Genomic DNA, 22,618 nt, shown 5'->3' with positions numbered 1-22,618 from the left:
AAGGGATGAATACATTTTTAGAAACTCAGAATATCAAGGGATCTAGGGAGATGGCATTGAAGTAGATGATCTAGAATGGCAGGGCAGGTGTCAAGGGCTTCAGCTGTCAATGAGACACTTTACAGACTTAACAATAGATCATCTACCCTAGGATGTCCTAATCTGTGGGCTGCACCGTAGCCATATAAGGCAATGGGCCAAGTGCTAGAAAATGGGACTAAAATAGTAAAGGGCTTGTTTTTGACTGGTGCTGATTCAATGGGCCAAAGGGCCTTTTTCTGAGCTGTCGATCTCGTTGACACTTCAATAGGTCACTCAAGAACTTCCACTATTCCCTGTTAAGGTCTACCCAATCCACCCTCCCAACCACAGGTCTTCACCACTCTCCTCTCCCCTCACCCTCCCTTATATGTCACTTTGCCCCACTTTGCCACTCATCTCAGGTTTTGGTAACCTGCAAGTAACAAAAACTGGCTCACAATCTTTCCCATTACCCTCTCCTTTTGACTTGCCCTATTTCCTTTGCTTTCATCACCCCCACTTCCCTCCCCATAGCAAGCCTTCCCTTTAAACCCCTCCCCCTCTCTTTACTCCCTACCACTCTCAGAGATGCTGAGCTTCTTCAAACCTCTGCTATCCCTCAAACTTTTCCATTTCTGAAGAATGGTCATCAAACTGAAACAATAATTCTCTCTCTCTCTTTCCAGGAACTGCCAAGAAACAGGTTTCCTCTGTGAGAAAGGCCACATCTTTCAGATATTTGGTTTAAAAAAAAAGTCCAAAGCGACACGAGGAGAATTGTTCTTTTGCAATGAGTTCCAAAGATAACTGAGGAAATCGAATGGGACCATGAGAAATTTGTTGCTTCTGCCACATGAACATGCGAAAAAAATTCATTTCATTAAGAGGCTCATCAGCAGAGTTATAGCTCATGGAATAAATTGGACAGTGGCAACGTGGACTCAGAACTGGCTGAGGGATAGGAATCAGTGAGTAATGGTTAACAGATGTTTTTCAGGCTGGAGGAAGGAGCGTTCCCCAGGGGTCAGTATTAGGATTCTTGCTTTTCCCGAGATATATTAATAATCAGGATCTTGGCATGCAGGGGACAGTCAGAGGCCAACTCCAGGCCCCTTCCCTTCAGATCTGTTAACTTAGCACCAAGCTGCTCTCGATAATCATGCCACTTCTCCTCAAACGGCTCTCACCTCAATCTCCTGGACCTGTTCCTGGTTGGTTGCATACATTTGCTGCAGTGAATCTTCCAGCTCCTTGTTTCGCTCAAGAAGAGTTTTGCCCAATTCTGCTGCGAGATGCAGGTCTGCAAGAAACACAAACGTGGATAATGCAGCACAAAGTGGGAAAAAAAAACTTGCATTTATATTGTATTTCTCATAACCCCCGAGGCACCCTAAAGTGTTTTACAGTCCATGACATTCTGTTGAAGTGCAGTCATACAAACTTAGAAAACAGGAGTGGGAGTAGGCCAGTCATTCAAGCTAGCTGTACTATTCAACATGATTATGGCTAATGAGATCAATCACTGTTGTACAATAAGAAACACAGGAGCCAATTAGCAAGGTCTCAAAGCAGATATCAGGTCATTATTAACGAAGTTGGTTGAATGATAAATGTTAGCAAAGTCTCCACAGGGAACTCCCACTCACGCTCTTCTGTGTATAGTACTATGGGATCTTTCTCTCCATATCAGAGTTTTCTGTATTAACTGAAGATGCCACTGCTGGCAAGCAGCATTTCAGTGGTACTGCAGTGCCAATCTGGCACCATCATGTGACACAGAAGTGACAGGGATACCTTTAAGGAAAGGATTCATTCCTTATTCAACTTGGATGTTCGCCCATTACACAAGTTTCAATTTTTGGAAGGAATTGACACAGAAAACCTAGGATGCTGGAAGCAGAAATATGCCATTCATGCCTGTTACACCACTCAGAGATAGCAGCTCATCTGACTGGGATCTCACCTCCACAGGGTTAAACGGATGACTATTCTGTAACATGGTTTCCACATCCTAACCCCACAGACTTCTCAGCTGTCATAATGAAATGTTTTGTCGGTCAGGAATCTCAGACTCCATTTCCAGTTGAATAAATTGACAGTGCTTACTAAAACTGAAATTTGTTTCATATATAATGGGCTGAAGTAATTAGTTGATAAATATAAATTCACTCTGGACAGAAAGATAGATAGACGGGTGTTCGAACAGAATTTGCCAAGGCTTGACCAGCCCTCCCCAATGACCTTGGTAAACTATGAATTATCCAAAGTCCTTTGTAACTAATGTTGGAAAACCTCACTGCTTTCTATCTGCTTGCCCCTCTAACATAAAACAAGACAACCAGGTGCTTACTGAGACAGATATCTTGAAGCTTTTTAACAACACAACTTACACTGCCGTAAGATCTCTGCATTCTGTACCTACTGATGACACTGAGCAAAGATGGAGCTAACTATTATTACCACGACCGAAGGTGCAATGGGTACCTTTATACTGGAATGGGAGATGTTGTGGTTGCCTCTAACTGTCTTAAAGGTCTGTCTGGGATCTGTGTCAGTAATACAACACAGTAGTAATTCTCATTGCTACCCACTCTGAAAAACAATGAAAGCCTTAGTGTTGCAAGGGAAAAGTTTCTATTCTCTCTTTTTTAACAGAAGAAGAAGGGGTGATCCAAGAGAGAGAACAAGAGACAGTGAGACAGAGATCTGAAATCAAGGGACTTTAACTAGGCCGGTCACCGGCCGGTAAATGTTAAGTTTTTTTTGAATTGGGCAGATCTTAAACTAATACCAGAGAGGTGCAAATACTGGATTAAGATATATCTTAGATAGTTAATGTATTTGATAGAACTACAAATGATCATTGTATATATCTCTAAACATGAAACATCACCTTGTTAACTAAAACACAATCAAGATGGCAGGCAAGCATGTGTTGCAGCTCTCACAGGTGGGAGCTGCTGGACATCTCCGTGATCCACAGCAACACATCCACAGTTTGAGGATTGTCGGAATCCAGCCTTGGACATTGTGATACATCAGGGAGGAGGGATAGTTGCCAGGACACATTGTGTCAGCCATGATCAAGTACTTCCAATTAGCCCTGCTGCCTCACAGCTCCAGGGACCTGGGTTAGAGTCCCACCTCAGGCGACTGAACAAATTCCACACAGACATTCCCCCCCATGGGTTTCCTCCGGTTTCTTCCCAGAATCCAAAGATGTGCATGTTAGGTGAATTGGCCTTGCTAAATTGCCCATAGTGTTAAGTGCATTAGTCAGGGGTAAATATAGGTTAGGGAAATGGGTCTAGATGGGTTACTCTTCCGAGGGTTGGTGTGGACTTGTTGGGCCAAAGGGTCTGTTTCCATACTGTAGAGAATCTAATCAATTCAGGAAGATGTAGCGATATATGAAGCATGTATGAGGATCCAGTAGGTAAAGGAGCCTCAGTCCTGCTAATTATCCAACAGAGCACAAGGGCAGGGACTGCAGGGAGGGAGGATGAGCAAACTGACCTCAGCACCTTGGTCCAAGTGCCCACTCAGTAAAGAGGAATGTAACAATACTGGACGTCTCCCTCAGGGTTGGAGAGGTACTTGGAGTGGGAGGCAAAGTATCTGGTTGCCATGGTCCATGTGAGAACCCATGGCACAGAGAGGATCAGGAAAGAAGGCTCTGTACAAGGAGTACGACAGCTCGAGTTATAGTCCCTTTTTAATTAGCTCCAGATTACTATCTGTCCCATGAGCAAATTGGTAAAATATGCAAATAAAGGCAGATGTGAAAATGTGCAGCTCAGTTAGATGAGCTCTGATTTCAAAGTCTCTTTTTGCAGCATATATCTTGCCTTACCGCTCAAAGTAAAATCCAACAGACTGCTAGGCAATGTGCCATTGATTAATGGTTACATCATTTCCAAATATAAAGATATCCTCACACACAGGCAATGCTGGGGACACATATGAAATGCAATAGCAAATGAAATGAAATGGCTTAATTGAAAACAAAGTTTTAGAGGTCATCAAATGTAATAAACAGCTACAGAAATATATGGAACACTGCCTCAAGTTGTATCCACGGACAACACGGTTTCCCAGGAAGCTCTAGGCACCATAGAAAGATTGGCTGCCAGAACAGAAGCTGGATACCAAGCTTATCAGGCACAGGAAACAGACACTCCAGTCTCTGATGGAGGGAGAGGGCACTGCCACAGGATGTGTGTGACGCAAAGACTGTGTACAGTAACAGGACCCTGCACAGGAACAAAAGTAATTGCACTAAGTACTGGATTATCTCCCCAACGGGCATAGTGGGACAAGTGTTTAGCCTCGTTAATCTGCAGATTCTGTCTGAACTTTGCTGTTCCGAATCACAGTGTGGATTCAGAAAGATCTCAGTCCAGCAGCTGCAAGAAAAACACTCTGAACAAAACAGGCCACTATACACTGCCTTGATTGTTCTCTCTAAGGCATGCAGCCATGTGAGCAAGCTCATGGTGTTTAAGCTGCTGGAGAAAATGAGTTGCTCAACATGAATACCTCTCTCCAAGACAACATGACAGATAATGGCAGCATTGACAGTCACATCGCAATTATCTGAGTGATGTCAAACAAGGTTACATTCTGGCATTGACATTCTTTAGTGTATTCTTTATGCTGCTGTTCTAGGTCTTCAGATCTTCAACAGGATGTTCACTATGAACCAGAATGGACGAAGTTGTTCAGCCTTGCTTGTCTGAGACTCATGAAGGGCTTTTGCCCGAAATGTTGATTTTCCTGCTCCTCGGATGCTGCCTGAACTACTGTGCTTTTCCAGCACCGCTCTAATCCAGCATCTGCAGTCATTGTTTTTACCTGTCTGAGACTCAATACAGGGTGGATCAAGGCCAACACTAAGTGTAGCAGAGAGGGCCATGTCAGCATGGGGTCCCTGAGCCACACCAGACAATACTGAACAGAGACGACCATTGTGGGTTACAGACAAATGTCTGACAAATGAAGGCTGCCAAAAGGAGAGTTCTTCTCATAGAGGATCATTCATCTTTGGAATTCTCTTCCCCAGATGAGGTTGGGTCATTGAATACAGTAAAGTCCAAATTAGATAGACTTTTGATCTCCGAGAGAGTTAAGGGTCCTGGGCAGTTGAGATGGAGGCACAGGCATGTGAGTGGAAATAATGCTACAATGAAATCAGCGTAGGTTCGAGGACCCTACTGCCCCTCCTCCTCCCACTTTTTATGATCTTATGAGCATAATCCACAACACACCCATGATAAAGCAGAAACAAGATTGTCAATCTGGATCCAAACTAGGCTGTGAGATAGAAAGCAGACATTTTCCTTCGTCCTCCCCCCCCCCCCCCAGTATTAGAGGGGTTCCCTCCATGTACAGACATTTTTAATCAAACTATCCAGACATGTTATGACAGATGTCTGCAGTAGGTGGGGCTTTAACCCACATCTTCTAGCCCAGAGGACAGGACATGATGAGCACCACAAAAGCCCCTCTTACATGGAAATGCTCAGCTAATTAATAATCATTGTCTGTTTCTTCTTAATCTTAAAATGACGAAACTAACAGATATAACAAACATACCAGGAGGACATGGGGAGCAATGATAATAACTGATCTGGATTATCTCTATTGGTTGTTTAGCTGTAAAAAAAAAAGGGATGAAAGATAAGTTCACTTGCTACAAACTCCAAGCTGCAATGTCTGAGTGGCACTGGACAGTTAGCTGGGACATAATATTTAACAAAGCAGATCTTCACTTGTTTGGAGCATATTCGGTCAGATTTTAGGGTTGTGCACACATGGTTGGAGCAGCACAGTGGCTCAGTGGTTAGCACTGCTGCCTCACAGCACCAGGGACCTGGGTTCAATCCCAACCTCAGGCGAATATCTGTGTGGAGTTTGCATATTCTCCTTGTGTCTGCGTGGGTTTCCTCCGGGTGCTCCGGTTTCCTCTCACTGTCCAAAGATGTGCAGGTTAGGTGAATTGGCTGTACTAAATTGCTCAGTGCTCAAGGATATTTAGGTTAGGTGCATTAGTGAGGGGAAATACACAGAGTGATAGGGGAATGGTTATTCTTCTGATGGTCAGTGTGGACATGTTGGGCCGAAAGGCCTGTTTCACACTATAGGGGTTCTAAGAAAAACTTCCAAAGCAACAACTCCGCTCTTAACATTCCATAGTGAACAGATAACAGCCACATGTCCAATCCTCAAACATTATTGCACAAATCTTGTGGTTATATTGCTACATCAGTAATCCACAGAACAGAAGGTAAATCCCATCTTGGCAGTTTGAGAAGCTGATTGAATTTTTAAAATCCTAAATGAAAAGGCTGGAGTCTCAGCCATAGTGAGCATTTAGCTATTAGATTACCCTAAAGTACACATTTAGTTCATGAATATTCTTAAGGAAAACGTGAAGCAGGTATCATTCCTCCATTTGATCTATGCATTATCCCTGCCCCTGATTTTTATGTTTACTCCCATTTGATTTATAATGTTTCCCCAATCAGACCTATACACCCCCTACCTGATCTATACATGGCACCCCCAGTCTGACTCTATATCATCCCCCCAGCCCAAGTCTGACTCTGTACCATTCCCTCTCCATCACTTCCCCAAGTATGAGCAGAAACCTTTCCCCCAGTGTGAGCTATGCAGCCTTCGTTCCAAAAGATGGTTGTGTTTTACTAATCCATTCCATTGGAACAAACTGCTTTGCTTCAAGATAGAGGCTCACCATCATCCTAAGGAAAGAAGCGAGGGCCAACAAATACCCACCTTGTCAGTGGTGCTGACATTCCAATAATTACCTTTTAAAAATCGTTACCAAATATGCCAATGTTGCATTTATATTGAAGAAACCAGAGCTACCACAGACCAATGATCTTCCTGGTCACTCGCAATCAACAGGATCAATTATCAACAATAATCTTGAGTGAGAATCAATTCAGTGAACAGATATCATCACAGATTGTAGAACTGGAGATGGAGGCTGACAGACATCCTCTAAATTGTTAGGGAGGTGATAACCTAACTAGACCGTGAGGGGCTTGGAAACACTAATAATAAACGGTTCTAAATTCTACATTAATTGTATAAGTCCTGTCTTGTTTGTTGTACCAAAATGCAATACCTGGCATTTATCCAGATTATCTTTTTTGCTAGTGTATTTTGTTTGGGCGGCACGGTGACCCAGTGGTTACCACTGTTGCCTCACAGCGCCAGGGACCCGGATTCGATCCTTGCCTTGGGTGAATCTGTGTAGAGTTTGCACATTCTCCCCGTGTCTGTGTGGGTTTCCTCCGGGTGCTCCGGTTTCCTCCCACGTCCAGAGATGTGCAGGTCAGGTGAATTGGCCATGCTAAATTGTCCGTAGTGTTAGGTGCATTAGTCAGAGATAAATATAGGGTGGGTTACTCTTTGGAGGGTCAGAGTGGACTTGTTGGGCTAAAGGGCCTGTTTCCACACTGTAGGGAATCTAATTTGTAAAACGTTTCAGATAAAATTTTGAGCTATGTTTGACAGCAAACCTTTGGGCTATTCAATATGAGCTTGGGGGGTGTACAAGAACCTGAAAAGTAGGAATCGAGAATCTATTAAAGAGGACACATCCAAGGCATGGATGGACAGGTGGAGGTACTGAGCAGGCTCAGTGATGGAATTTAAACGGTTTCCAATTTATTTGAAAAAGTTAGATTCAAAAGGCCAAGGTACTGGCTAAATTAGAGATGGTACCAATGTGGAACAAGCAGTGGAAATGGGGGAAAGAGATCAGAAGTAGCAAAGTTGAGCAAAGTCGGGAAGTGAGAAGGACAAAGATGGATGGAATTTAAGCTGGACAACTGGAAAACACAGGTCGTAGGAAGGGAAACTATGACGAACAAACAAACTCCTCAAATGGGGTTGAACGACTGAGGTTGAAGTTGAAAGAGACAAATATTCAAAATTGCCAGGCAATGCAGCACAACAGTCAGTCAATGTTTCATCACATGCACTACACAGAGAGAGCAAGTCACAGGAAACTGTGCTTGAACAGGACAGGGTTCTGATTAGAGTCATACAGATTACAGCACAGAATCAGACCCTTCGGTCCAACTTGTCCATGCCGACCAGATATCCCAACCCAATCTAGTCCCACCTGCCAGCACCCAGCTCATATCCCTCCAAACCCTATTCATAAAAAAGATGCCTTTTAAATGTTGCAATTGTACTAGTCTCCACTACTTCCTCTGGCAGCTCATTCCATACACGCACCACCCTCTGCATGAAAAAGAGACCCTTAGGTCTCTTTTATAATCTTTCCCCTCTCACCCTAAACCTATGCCCTCTACTTCTGGGCTCCCCTCCTTAGGAAAAAGGACTTTGTCTATTTATCCTATCCATGCCCCTCATGATTTTATAAACCTCTATAAAGTCACCCCCCCTCAGCCTCAGACGCTCCAGGAAAACAGCCCCAGCCTATTCAAATTCTCCCTACAGCTCAAATCCTCCAACCCTGGCAACATCCTTTCAAGTTTCACAACATCCTTCCTATAGGAGGGAGACCACAATTGCATGCAATGTTCCAACAGTGGCCTAACCAAGGTCCTGTACAGCTGCAACATGACCTCCCAACTCCTCTACTCAATAGACCACGCCTCGGAGCCCCAGCCTGTTCCAGTAAGAGCGGGCCTCAGGCCCCAATCAGATAATTATATCGGCAAAGTGAATCCAAGGTATCCATTAAAATTGTTAGAAGGTAGATGAAGGGTTGATGTCATGGAATTTATCTTCACGCAGACAGAAATGAATTTTTGAAAAGAAGAGTGAGAACAAACACTTTGGAATCATAGAAGAAATAACTTGATGTTGCAATTGTGGTGTTTCGTGGGTGGTTAAGATTCCAAATGGGTGAATCGCCTCCTTCAGTGTAATTACTGTGTGATTACAGAATGGAATGAAATCTCAGATATCAAGGCAGCCCCTAGATTGATCCCAGGTTCCTGTTGAGTTAACTTGCGTCAGTCAGGTATTATCATTCTAACTGAAAAATGTGTTGCTGGAAAAGCGCAGCAGGTCAGGCAGCATCCAAGGAGCAGGAGAATCGACATTTCAAGCATAAGCCCTTCTTCGGGCATTCCTGAAGAAGAGCTTATGCCGGAAACGTCAATTCTCCTGCTCCTTGGATGCTGCCTGACCTGCTGCGCTTTTCCAGCAACACATTTTTCAGCTCTGATCTCCAGCATCTGCAGTCCTCACTTTCTCCATTATGATTCTAACCTAGACTTCAGGAGAGAGGGAACAATAAACAGATAGACTCAACCAAGATGCGTGCTCATGATCCAGTGATCTGTCTGCAGGTCAATGGAGGCAGCTGGGATGTCTTCCTTGCTGGACAAGCATGTTGACACATTCACTGTTGATATGAAGATTGGGAATTTAGTTCAGGGGGCAGAAACAGCTGTAACAATGGGAATTCATGATGTGGGCATTAGTGGTAAAAACCATCACTTGTTGCCCTGAAAAGAAAATACAAGCCTTCTATTCAAATTAGAGGTGGCCTTACACAATCAGGTTAAGACATCGAAGTTGCAGCTGGACTGAAGCCTTATATAGGTTATAATTGACTATGAGGAGAAAGTGAGGACTGCAGATGCTGGAGATCAGAGCTGAAAATGTGTTGCTGGAAAAGCACAGCAGGTCAGGCAGCATCCAAGGAACAGGAGAATCGACGTTTCGGGCATCAGCCTTTCTTCATTCCTGATGAAGGGCTGATGCCCGAAACGTCGATTCTCCTGTTCCTTGGATGCTGCCTGACCTGCTGCGCTTTTTCAGCAACACATTTTCAGCTATAATTGACTATGGGCAGCTGCTTCTCACCTATCAGTGCACCAGTTGGGGTTTTAGAACAAGTAGAAATCTTCATGATCACATTACTGATGGCAGATTTGTAAATTAAATTTAATTTGAAAAACTGATAATATTCTGGCAATAGGACTGAAGATTTATGTTCCAGAACTTACCACTCCCCTGGCCAAGTTCTTTCAGTACAGTTACAACATTGGCATCTACCCTACAATGTGGAAAATTGCCGAGGTATGTCCTGTATGCAAAAAGCAGGATAAATCCAACCTGGCCCATCTGTCTGCTCTTGATCATTCGTAAAGTGATGGAAGGTGTCAATAACAATGCCTATCAAGCAGCACCTGCTCAGTAATAACCTGCCCAGTGATGCCCAGTTTGGATTCTGCCAGGGCCACTCAGCTCCTGACCTCACTACAGCCCTGGTTCAAGCATGGACAAAAAAAGCTGAATTCCAGAGGTGAGGGGAGAGTGACAGCCCTTGACAAAAAGGTCACATTTGACCAAGTGTGGCATCAAGGAGCCCTTTCAAAACTGGAATAAATAAGTATCAGAGACAAAACCTCCATTGTTTGGAGTTATATTATTGGAGGTCAGTCATCTCAGGTCCAGGACATCTCTGCAGGAGTTCCTCAGGGTAGTGTCCTAGGTCCAACCATCTTCAGTTGCTTAATCTTCCATCCATCATAAGGTCAAAAGTGAACATATTCCTGATGATCACACATTCCTCGGCACCATTCCTCAGATACAGAAGCAGGCCATGTCCAAACAAGACTTGGACAACATCCAAGCTTGGGCTGACAAGTAGCAAGTTAAATTCGTGCCAGTCATTGCCTGGCAATTGTGTATCTCCAATAAGAGACAATCTAATTACCACCCCTTGAAATGTAATGGTGTTACCATCACTGAATCGCCCACTATGAAAATTCTGGTGGTTATTGTTGATCAGAAACTCAACTGGACATGCCACATAAATACTGTGGCTACAAGAGCCGGTCAGAGGCTACGAAAACAGTGGCAAATAATTCACCTCCTGACTCCCCAAAGCCTGTCCACCATCTACAAGGCACAACTCAGGAGTGTGATGGAACACTCCCCACTGGCCTGGTTGGATGCAGCTTCAACAACACAAGCAGCTTGACACTATCCAGGACAAAGCAGCCCCCGTTTGACTGGCACCACATCCACTCCCTTCAACACCCACGTTCAGTAGCAGCAGTGTGTCGTATCTACAAAATGTACTACAGAAATTCACCAAAGATCCTTAGACAGCACATTCCAAACCCAGAACCACTTCCATCTAGAAGGACAAGGGCAGGAGATACATGGGAACACCACAAGTTCCCCTCCAAGCCAATCGATAGCAGATCTTATTCTTACATATCTTATAACTGTTCTCCTCTTCTAAACCTCAATTCTACGTCTATCAGAACTACTAACAACGTTCTCTAAAATCTACCTTCAGGTTTAAAGAATCCATAACTGATAAGGCTAGACTACTTACGACATTGAAATCGCAAGCCCAGGAGAATTAAGGGCCTACCAGTTTCCCACAAACCCAAACTCTTCATGGAAACCCAGACCTAAGGCCCAGAGTGGGAACAAAACCTGACACCAAACTGACTGCAAGGCCACCTACCTATCTACCAACTCTTCTCTCCCCCTCCCACCCTCTTCAAGGAGTCTGCCACTACCATTACAGGCTACATTAGTAAGTGTGTAGAAGACTGTGTGCCAAAGAAGTTAATCCAAATGTTTCCCAACTGGAAACCACGGACGAACTGGGACATCTACTCCCTACTGAAGACCAAGTCTGAAGGGGACAAGTCAGGCAACCCTGACCTATACTGGAAATCCAGGTACAACCTTCACAAGGCCATCAGAGACACCAAGAGGCAGTTTCAAACTAAGCTTGGGATCCAGACCAACTGCACAGACACCCGTCGTTTGGGCAAGGCTAACATGACATAATGGGCTACAAAGCGAAGTCAAACAGAATCACAGGCAACAGTACATTCCTACTCAACGCGCACAACACATTCTAAGTTTGTTTTGAACACAAGGTCAGTGAAACAATATCTATTCCAAAAGCCTCAGATGCACCTATTCCCTGCAGTCAGCCTTCTTGAGACTGAACCCATGGAAAGCAACTGACCGAGATGGAGTCACCAGCTGTGTGTAGACCAGCTGGCGGGAGTACTTGCAGACACTTACAACCTCTCCTCATCCGAGCTGAAGTCCCCGCCTTCTTCAAGAAGACCACCATCATCAGGATGCCAAAGTAAAACTATGTAGTGTGCCTTAATGAATACTGAAGTGCTTCGAAAGGTTAGTCATGCCTCACATCAACTCTAACCTACTAAAAGTGCCTCGATGGCACAGTGGTTAGCACTGCTGCCTCACAGCGCCAGAGACCTGGGTTCAATTCCCGCCTCAGAGACTGACTGTGTGGAGTTTGCACGTTCTCCCCGTGTCTGCGTGGGTTTCCTCCGGGTGCTCCGGTTTCCTCCCACAGTCCAAAGATGTGCAGGTCAGGTGAATTGGCCATGCTAAATTGCCCGTAGTGTTTGGTAAGGGATAGATGTAGATGTAGGGGTAGCGGTAGGGGTAGGGGTGGGTTACGCTTCGGCGGGGCGGTGTGGACTTGTTGGGCCGAAGGGCCTGTTTCCACACTGTAAGTAATCTAATCTAATCTAATCTAATCCCTTGCAATTCATCTACTGGCACAATACGTCCACAGCAGATGCCATCTCCCTGACCCTACACTCATACCTAGAACATTTGATAACAAGGATACCTAGGTCAGGCTTATACTTATTGACTAAAGTTCCACCTTCAGTATGATAATTCCAACCAAACTAATCTCTAAACTCCAAGATCTAAGCCTTGGCTCTCCCCTCTGTAACTGGATCCTCAGCTTCCTCACCCATAGAGTGCAAATCAGAAAAAATGTAGGCAACAACACTTCCTCCACATCAGTGCCCTACAAGGCTGGGTATTCAGCCCCCTTACTGTACCTTCTTATACACTCAGGACTGTGTGGCCAAATTCCACCCTAACTCCATTTACGACTTTGCTGATGACACCACTATTGTAGGTCAAATCTCAAACAACGATGAGACAGAATACAGAAAAATGATTGAGTGCATGGCAGCATGGTGTGAAGAGAACAATCTCTCCTTCAATGTCAGCAACGTGAAGGAGCTGGTCACTGACTTCAGGAAGTGGGGTGGGGGGCACTCCCTTGTCTACATTAATGGTGCTGAGGTGGAGATGGTTGCAAATGTCAACTTTCTGAGAATGACAATCACCAACAATCTGTCCTGGTGCATCCATGTCGATGCAATTATCAAGAAAGCACAATGTCTCTACTTTCTTAGGATGCTAAGGAAATTCAGTATGTCCACAAGGACTCTTAATTTCTGTAGCTGCACCTATGTGAAAGCATCACAGCTCGTATGGCAACTGCTCCTCACTAGACCGCAGGAAACTACAGATTTGTGAACACAGCCCAGTCCATGTGCAAACCATCCTTCCATCCATTGACTCCTCTATACTTCCCACTGGCTCAGAAAGCAACAATGTGATAATAAATCAATAAGTCCATCCTGAACTGGAAATATATCACCATTCTTTCATTGTTGCTGGGTCAAAATCCTGGAATTCCCACCCTAAGGGCATTGTGGGTCAAGCTACAGCGCATGGACTGAGTAGTTCAAGAAGGCAGCTCACCACCACCTTCTCAAGAACAACTAGGGACAGGCAATAAATTCAGATCAGTCAGCAACACCAACGTCCCACGAGTAAATAAAAGAAAACGAATGAGGACAATGCACGTGCAGAATTAATATAGAGGCCGGGAGGATGCCTCATTTCTGTGCACTAACTGGGAAATCAGTATGGGATACGTATGCTCTTAATTGGTCCCCCTAAACTGCTTTCCCCACCAGTACTGTACCCCAGTGTTATACAGAGACAGACCTGTCCCCACCAGTACTCTACCCCAGTCTTAAACAGTACAGACCTGTCCCCCACCAATACTGTGCCCCAGTGTAATGTAGTGACAGACCCATCCCCACCAAAACTGTACCCCAGTGTTATACGGTAACAGACCTGTCCCCCACCAGTACTGTACCCCAGTGTTATACAGTGACAGACCTGTCCCCATCAGTACTGTACCGCAGTGTTATACAGTGACAGACCTGTCCTCCACCAATACTGTACCCCAGTGTAATGCAGGGACAGACCTGCCCCCACCATTACCTTATTCCTTTTTTTAAAAAGCATTCTGGCCAGATACATTCCAATTTGGAGGAGCTAAATATTGAATCACAATTTGAAAGGACACAACATTCCAAACTGTGTATCTCTATGACTCCATGAACATTTAACCACCATCTTACCTCCCCACAGATATCCCATGACTCCTGAAAAAGCTCATTGTATGTTAAAAAGCTACTGAATTGTAAATAAAGTTGCTGTGCTCTGTATAAATCCACCCTGACATGAATAAATAAATTGTGAAGGTCAAGTATGCTTGATCTACTTAAACTGCTTGCTGTCATATGATTAAGACTAACACTGGGTGAGTGCTACAGGGCATCCAGTTCACACTTGTTCCATGTACAGAACAAATAATGTCCCCTTAAACATGAGAATTTTGTTTTAAACCTGCAACACTGCAATTTCCAGCACTCAGAAAGAAAGAGAGTTCCCATCTCGTCCTAACATATCAGTGTATATAGTCTGGATTGTCACAGAAATGCTGCCAAGCACAACACAGCATTCCCAGATGACAGCACACTCAGTGAGCAATTCTCCTTCACAGCAAAGCAAAAATAATCCTCTGAGAATTTAAACTGATTTTATCAGAATATTCATCAATTAGATACACCCAATTCAAATAAAACATTATCTCAAACCTGTAACCTATTATTCCAAACTAGCAGCTCAATACCTGCAGAAGGTCAGGTCTCAGCTACCAGCGTGGTGAGCTGACACAGGATAGAGGGGCTGAGTGGCCTACCCAGTTCCTGTTGTCATCTCTTGCAAATTATCCTTGATTTTGTCCCCAGCACATTCCAGGGAAGAAGCATCCAAGTATACAGGTTACATGCTCAGGAGAACTGTGCAAGTGTTGGTGGGGATTGTGAACTCATGGTATTAAAAAGGTGGCAGAAACTTATTCTCTTGCCCTTTGATTAACTATTTGGTCTGTTACTTTTGTCTGTTTTCCTTTGCACTCTTTAATATTTATAATTAATCTCCTCCCCAGCATGTCACATTTTCTTGAGTCATTCCCATGCCCTGTTTATACACCTCATCAGTTTTCTCTGCTCATTGGCTCTCCCTGTATACTCCAGTCTCTCTCTATCAGAGACACATATTTCTCATTCCTCCCTCTCCAGCAGTCCACCATCTTACACTCACTGTCTGAGGGTTTAATTCCTTTACACTATATCACACTACAGCGATTCTGTTCAGCTCCACAAACACCTAAACATATATGGCAGCTTCTAACATCTTAAGCAGATGATATTTTTATTTTTGCAAAGCAAAAGTAAAACTGATAGCACTTTGAAATTCTCTCTCTCCACCTCCACCTTACTCTCTTTGTCCCTTCTCTTATTCCCCTTTCAACCATCTTTAGCTGGTCTCCTACCTCACCCCTGTGTCGACACTAGATTTTCACGTTGTTGTTTCTGGTGCCCTGCATTTCCATGATGTGCTGCAATCCCTACCTTTCCCATTTCTCCCCTCCACCCTCCCTAATCCCCTCTCTCCCATTCCCCTCGCTCTGCTCACCTTGTTCCAAATCCTGCTGATCATACCAGGGCTCGTCCTCCTCAGTCTCGAACTCGTCCATGCTGTGGTTATTGCTGATCATGGGGCAGCGATTTGCAGGAGTGCCTGGCTCTTGTTGCTCTGGTCCTGCCTTGGTGATGCTGAGCCCAGCTCCCGGTTGGTCTCTCTCTCTGCAGGGACTGGGATGCTCTCGGTTTGATACAGATACCCCAGCTGCTGTGCTGTCTGCAGCTCCCCCCCCCAGTCTCTCCGACGTGGCAGCAACAACAGGCAGCTGTGAGCCTGGATCTCACTGACTCATTGCCATCCTCCACAGCCCCCCACACGAAAAGAAATCCCTTTTCCAACTCGAAAGCAAGAAGTTCCCAGGGCCTCCAGCCCTGGCCTCCCAGCTCCCCACTGCCATCTAGCAAAGTCAGCTCCAACTTGCAACTCCTGCAATCCTTAACCCTTCCACCGATAGAGGAAGAACATTTCCAACATTGCAAAGCCTATCTGGTGACGAGGAAATAACCTTACCCCTCCCCCCACCCCATCCAAATCACCATGCAATAACAATGTACATTTATGTAGCGCCTTTAATATGACGGCATGCCTCCCATGGAGCATTGTAAAGATAAACATGGATCTAAGGTGGGGTCAGATGCTGATTCATTTTGAGCAGTTTCTTAAATGTGGAAGGCAAGGTTGAGAGATTTTGAAAGTTTAGGTCATAGGTGACTGAAGACGCCCCCCCATTGGTGAACAGATTAAAATAGTTAGAAATCACACAACACCAGGTTGTAGTCCAACAGGTTTATTTGGAAGCACTAGCTTTCACAGCACTGCTCCTTCATCAGGTGGTTGTGGAACTGAAATCACAGGACACAGAATTTATAGCTAAAGATTACAGTGTCATTAGTTAACAAACCTAGATTAGATTAGATTACATTACATTACATTACAGTGTGGAAACAGGTCCTTCGGCCCAACAAGTTCACACCGACCCGCCAAAGCGCAACCCACCCATACCCCTACATTTACCCCTTACCTAACACTACGGGCAATTTAGCATGGCCAATTCACCTGACCTGCACATCTTTGGACTGTGGGAGGAAACCGGAGCACCCAGAGGAAACCCACGCAGACACGGGGAGAATGTGCAAACTCCACACAGTCAGTCGCCTGAGGCGGGAATTGAACCCGGGTCTCTGGCGCTGTGAGGCAACAGTGCTAACCACTGTTGTTAAGATTGTTGTTAAGTCTTTCATCTTTTAGAATGGATTGCGGGTTTCGGTTCATTAATATGCAACTCTCAGAACTTATTTTAAGTCACATTCTACAGATAACAAGGTTTTATATAAAAAAAGTGACAATGTTGGCTAAGTCACATGAGTACCTGCCGCATACATGGTGGGTGGTGTACCCATAAGTAATGGGGTATCCATGTTGACATTCTGACATGTCTTGCAGTAGTTGCCATGATAGGTTTGTACAGTGTTGTGGTCGATGTTGTCCTGAAGGCTGGGCAGTTTGCTGTGAACAATGGTCTGTTTATAGATGAGGATGAGCCCCTCGCCAAGACCATCCCCATGCCCCTACTTCTCACCTTTAAGCAACCGCCAAACCTTTTTGGACTCCCCCACCCCAGGGAAAATAACTATTTATCCTATTCATGGCCCTCATGATTTTATAAACCTCTATAAGATAACTCCTTAGCTTTCAACGGTCCAGGGAAAATAGTCCCAGCATATTCAGCCTCTCCCTATAGCTCAAACACTCCAATTCTGGTGGCATCCTTTCTGTGAATCTTTTCTGAATCCTTTCAAGTTTCACAATATAATTCCTGTAGCAGGGAGAACAGAATTGAAAACACAATATTGCAAAAGTGGCCTAACCAATGTCCTGTACAGCCGCAACATGACCTCCCAACTTCTGTACTCAATGCACTGACCAATAAAGGCAAATACAAACACCTTCTTCACTACCTATTTAACTGCAACTCCACTTTCAAGGACTATGAACCTGCATTCCAAGGTCTCTTTGTTCAGCAACACTTCCCATGACTTTACCATTAAGTATATAAGTCCTGCCCTAATTTGCTTTTCCAAAATGTAGTACCTCACATTTATCGAAAATAAATTCTATCTGCCACTTCTCACCCCACTGGCCCATCTGATCAAGATCCTGTTGTAATTTGAGGTAACCTTCTTTGCTGTCCACTACACCTCCAATTTTGGTGTCATCTGCAAACTTACTAACCATACTCAAGGATGGCACGGTGGCTCGGTGGTTAGCATTGCTGCCTCAGAGCACCGGTGACCTGGTTTGAATCCAACATTGGTGACTGTCTGTGTGGAGTTTGCACATTCTCCCTGTGTCTGTGTGGGTTTCCTCCAGGTGTTCCAGTTTCCTCCCACAGTTCAAAGATGTGCAGGTAGGTGAATTGGCCAAGCTAAATTGCCCATAGTGTTCAGGGATGTGTAGATTAGATGCATTAATCAGGGGTAATGTAAAGTAATCGATAGGGGAATGGGTCTAGGTGAGACACTTTCTCCATCCCAGTAAGCCTGCATTTCCCATGACTAATCCATCTAACCTGCACATCCCTGCACACTATAGGCAATTTAGCATGGCCAATCCACCTAACCTGCAAATCCTCGGACTCTGGAAGGAAACTGGAGCACCCGGAGGAAACTCACACAGGCACAGAGAAAATGTGCAAAACTCCTGCAGACAGTCACCTGAGCATGGAATTGAACTTGGGTCCCTGGTGCTGTGAGGCAACAGTGCTAACTACTGAACCGCTATGCCATGCCATGGAATGGAAAAGTGGCCATCTTTCAGAACATATCCTCCATAAGACTGAGGTCATCCAAACATTTGCAGCTGTGTCTTAATTCACACCAAGCACCTAACCCTGTGACCACAAATCAACATTGGTTCTTGATCAAATAATATCTAGATTTAAACATTTTCAAACTTGTTTTCAGATTCCTCCACGGCCTGGCTCCATCCACCAGCCTGTCCACCCTCCAACATTTCTACACCCTGGCCCCTTGTGCATCCCCTATTTTAATCTGATATGGAGGTGTCAATTTTGAACTGGGGTGGACAAAGTTAAAAATCACACAACACCAGGTTATAGTACAACAGGTTTATTTGGAAGCACTAGCTTTCAGAGCACTGCTCCTTCGTCAGGTAGCTAGTGGGGCAGGATCACAGGACACGGAATTTATAGTAAAAGATCAGTGTCATACAATCGATGTGCCTGGTGCCTCAGTGGTTAGCACTGCTACCTCACAGCACCAGGGACCTGGGTTTGATTCCACCCTTGGGCTGTGAGAGGGTTTGTATATAGTGTGGGGTCACCTGCTGACATGAACCCAAGATCCCAGTTAAGGCCATCCTCATGGGTACTGAACTTGCTATCAGTCTCTGCTCGATGACTCTGTGTTGTGTATCCCAAAGTCTGTAAATGATACAACCGGGACAAAGTGAGGACTACAATGCTGGAGATCAGAGTTGAGAGTGTGGTGCTGGAAAAGTACAGCAGGAACCTGATGAAGGGTTTATGCCCGAAACATTGATTCTCCTGCTCCTCAAATGCTGTGCTTTTCCAGCACCGCATTCTAAACACTACGACAACCATTCTCGCAATTTAAAGATTTTACAGCAATTTAGGTTTGTTCAATACGTTGCATCATAGAATCCCTACAGTATGGAAACAGGCCATTTGGCTCAACAAGTCCAAACTGACCCTTCAAAGAGTATCCCACCCAGACTCATTCCCCCACCCTCTAACTCTACACTTCCCTGACACACACACACACACACACACACACACACCCTCCGCCCCCCCCTCTCCCCGCCACAGGCATATACTCCATCATACTCATGCACACTCTCTCTCTGCCTCACATGCACACACATATAAGTCTATAGGGTGAATTTACATTTGCAGATTTGTATTTGCTGATATATTCTATTTTGCTCAAAAATTGCACAATCTGCAGGCAGTCAGTCCATGTGACATTTCATAAATTCTTACTTTGGAAATAGAAACAGTCTGACTCAGGCTTGGAATACAAACAGACTCTAACCTCACACCTTTAACGCATTGTCTGAGCTGAGATGTCACCTTTTTTTAAACCTTAAGTTATCTCAGGAATGTGACTTGAAAGAAGCTCTGAGATTTACATATGGTGAATTGAAACTTGCATCCCCATTCTAAGTGATTAAAGACTTAACACCAATCTAGGTTTATTCAATAAATCGCATCAGTTGTATGACACTTTGATCTTTTACTATAAATTCTGTGTCCTATGATCCTGCCCCATTAGCTACCTGGCGAAGGAGCAGTGCTATGAAAGCTTGCACTTCAAATAAACCTGTTGGACTATAACCTGGTGTTATGCAATTTTTAACTTTATATATTTAGTTCTTTTTAATTCTTTGCAAAGTAATGAGAATGAATTGCATTTCATTTATCGCATGGGGATGGCACATGACCTTGAAATGCTGTGGACATTTTTAAGTTCTCAGTCCAAAATGTGTTCTTAAAAGAGGACTGATACAGCTGAAATGACTACAGATATAAATTAAGTGGCTACCAAGAGAGAGAGAGAGAGAACTGTAGAATTTAACATCTACAGATGAAAAGAGAATGTCAAACAGCAGGTCTTCAAAACATGGAGGAGGCAAGCCAAAACAAACAGAACTGTCATCTCTCAGACTTACAAGGATAATGAGGATAGTCCCCTGCTCAACAGCACACGCTGCCACTGCACAACAAGAGCTTTCTAAGGCAGACTATATACTTCATAGGGTGCCCACAGTGCAGAAAGAGGCCATTTGGCCCATTGAAGCTGCACCAGACTTCCAAAGAGCATCCCACCTCAAACTGTGCATTTACCATGGCGAATCCATCTAGCCTGAACTTCCCTGGAACACAAAGGGGCAATTTAGCATGGCCAATCCGCATAACCAGCAGATCTTTGGACTGTGGGAGGAAACCCACATAGACATGGGGAAAACATGCAAACACAGACAGCTGCCTGAAGCTGGAATTGAACTTGGAATGCTAACTGCTGAGCCACCATATCACCCTTGTATTTCCTTGAATATAAGTTGAGTGTAATCTAATCAAGGTGTTTCAGACAATAAAGTAATTTGGTAGGAAAAATAGAAAGCAACAGTTTCAGTGGAGACTCAAGAACAAGGAAGATAACTTTAAAACTTGATCCAGGTCTTTCACGGTGATATCACAGAGCACTTCTTCACACAGGACGGGGTTGGAAATCTGAATCTTTCTCTGTTAAAAAAGTTACCAACAGTTAATGGACTAATTCAAAATGGAGATTTTTACAGTATTGTTAGGCAAGCGTATTGAGGATTATAGAACCAAGTAGGGTAGATAGATTGGAATCCACACACAGGCTTGAAGGCTGAATGGCCTCACTTGTTACTGTTTCTGAATTCATCTGCCCATTCTTTCTCATTGGGTTCTCCCACTGTCTGTTGCTTCCCCTGTCCATGCTACCCTTTAGCTTATTTCCCTGTCTCTGTTTTTCCTTGATTTTCTCTCATTAACTTCACTATTTGCTTTCCCCCCCTCATTCTCTCTCTCCTCCATCATCCTCTCCTACTCTTTCTTCCCAACAATCTTCTCTTCCTTGTTTGTCCTCTCACTCCTCCCCAATCTCACTCAATCACTCCACACTCGTCTACCCCCGATCATTCTTTCCATATATTCCCAGCCCATTCCCACGTTTTTTTGCTCCATCCCTCATATTCTTCCCCCTTCCATTCTCCACCCATTCTTTCCCTAATATTCCCCTCCCTCCCTCCCTCATATTTCTCTCTGCTGCCCTCCTATTCCTCCTACGTTCCACCCCCTCCCTCAAACTCCCCCCATATTCCACACCTCCCTAATATTTCCCCCATTCATATTTATCCCTCCCTCTCTCATATGCCCTTCCTCCCTACATCGTATTTCTCCTTCCCTCCATGCTCCCTCATATTTCTGCCCCTCTCCCTCACATTCCCCCCTCCATCCGTCATATTCCCCCTCATACATGCCTACTCCCTTCCTCACACTCCCCTCCCCATATTCTGCCCCACCCTCATGTTTCTCCATCTCTGATATTTTCCCCTCCCTCCATCATATTTCTCCTTCCTTTCTTTGTATACCTCCTCATATTTCTCCCCGACATTTTTCTCCCTCTCACTTTCATATGCCTTCCTCCATCATACTTCCTCTCACTCCCTCATGTTTCTCCCTCCCTCCTGCATATCTCCATCCTCTTTTGTATTCTGCCCCCTTTTATATTCTCTCCCTCCCTCCCATTCTTCCCCCTCAAATTCTCTCCCCTCCCTCATATTCCCCCATCCTTCCCTCATATTCACCCCACTCTCCTATTCTGCCCCTCCCGCCCTCCTATTTCCTCCTCCCCTCTCATATTCCATCCTTCCCCCATATGATCTCACCTTCCTTCATACTCCCTCCATCATACTCCCTCCATCATACTTCCTCTTCCATGTCATATTTGTCCCTCCCTCCCTCATATTCTCTTCCCCATATCCCTCCTCTCCTGTATTCCCCCTCCCTCCCTTATATTTCCCCACCCCCCTCATATTTTCCCCACCTTCATATTTCCCTATTCCTCCCTGCCTCATGTTCCCCTCCCTTATATTCTCTCTTCATATTCATCCACACTGTCCCCCATATTTGTCCTCATAGTCTGCCTCTCACTCGTATTTCCACTTCCTTCATCATTTTTCCTTTCTCCCTCCCTCATATTCCCCCCTTCTCCCTCATATTCCCCCCTCCATCACAATTCACCCTTCAGATTCCTCCTCTCCATAGTTCCACTTCCCACTGCATATTCCCCTCCCTTCTCCCCTCTCTCATATTCCACCCCCCCATATTCTCCCTCCTTCATATTCTCCCTCC

The 22,618-nt window shown here is 44.6% G+C and overlaps 1 protein-coding gene across 1 annotated transcript in view; it reads right to left on the bottom strand.

Moving 5' to 3' along the window:
* Window positions 1-16,170, bottom strand: part of cdr2l (cerebellar degeneration-related protein 2-like) — a 48,105-nt gene extending 31,935 nt beyond the window's left edge. Inside the window, exons 1-2 of the mRNA XM_072558164.1 lie at window positions 15,685-16,170; window positions 1,209-1,321 (exon numbers count right to left, since the gene is read on the bottom strand). Coding sequence (XP_072414265.1) covers window positions 1,209-1,321; window positions 15,685-15,766 — 195 coding nt within the window. The 5' untranslated portion in view covers window positions 15,767-16,170. The remainder of the gene's footprint in view (window positions 1-1,208; window positions 1,322-15,684) is intronic.
* Between the last annotated feature and the right edge of the window lie 6,448 nt (window positions 16,171-22,618).

The sequence above is a fragment of the Chiloscyllium punctatum genome, chromosome 39, assembly GCF_047496795.1.
Source record: "Chiloscyllium punctatum isolate Juve2018m chromosome 39, sChiPun1.3, whole genome shotgun sequence".
Lineage (NCBI taxonomy): Eukaryota > Metazoa > Chordata > Chondrichthyes > Orectolobiformes > Hemiscylliidae > Chiloscyllium > Chiloscyllium punctatum.
The sequence above is the reverse complement of the archived record's forward strand: the minus strand, read 5'-3'. Positions and strand labels throughout refer to the sequence as shown.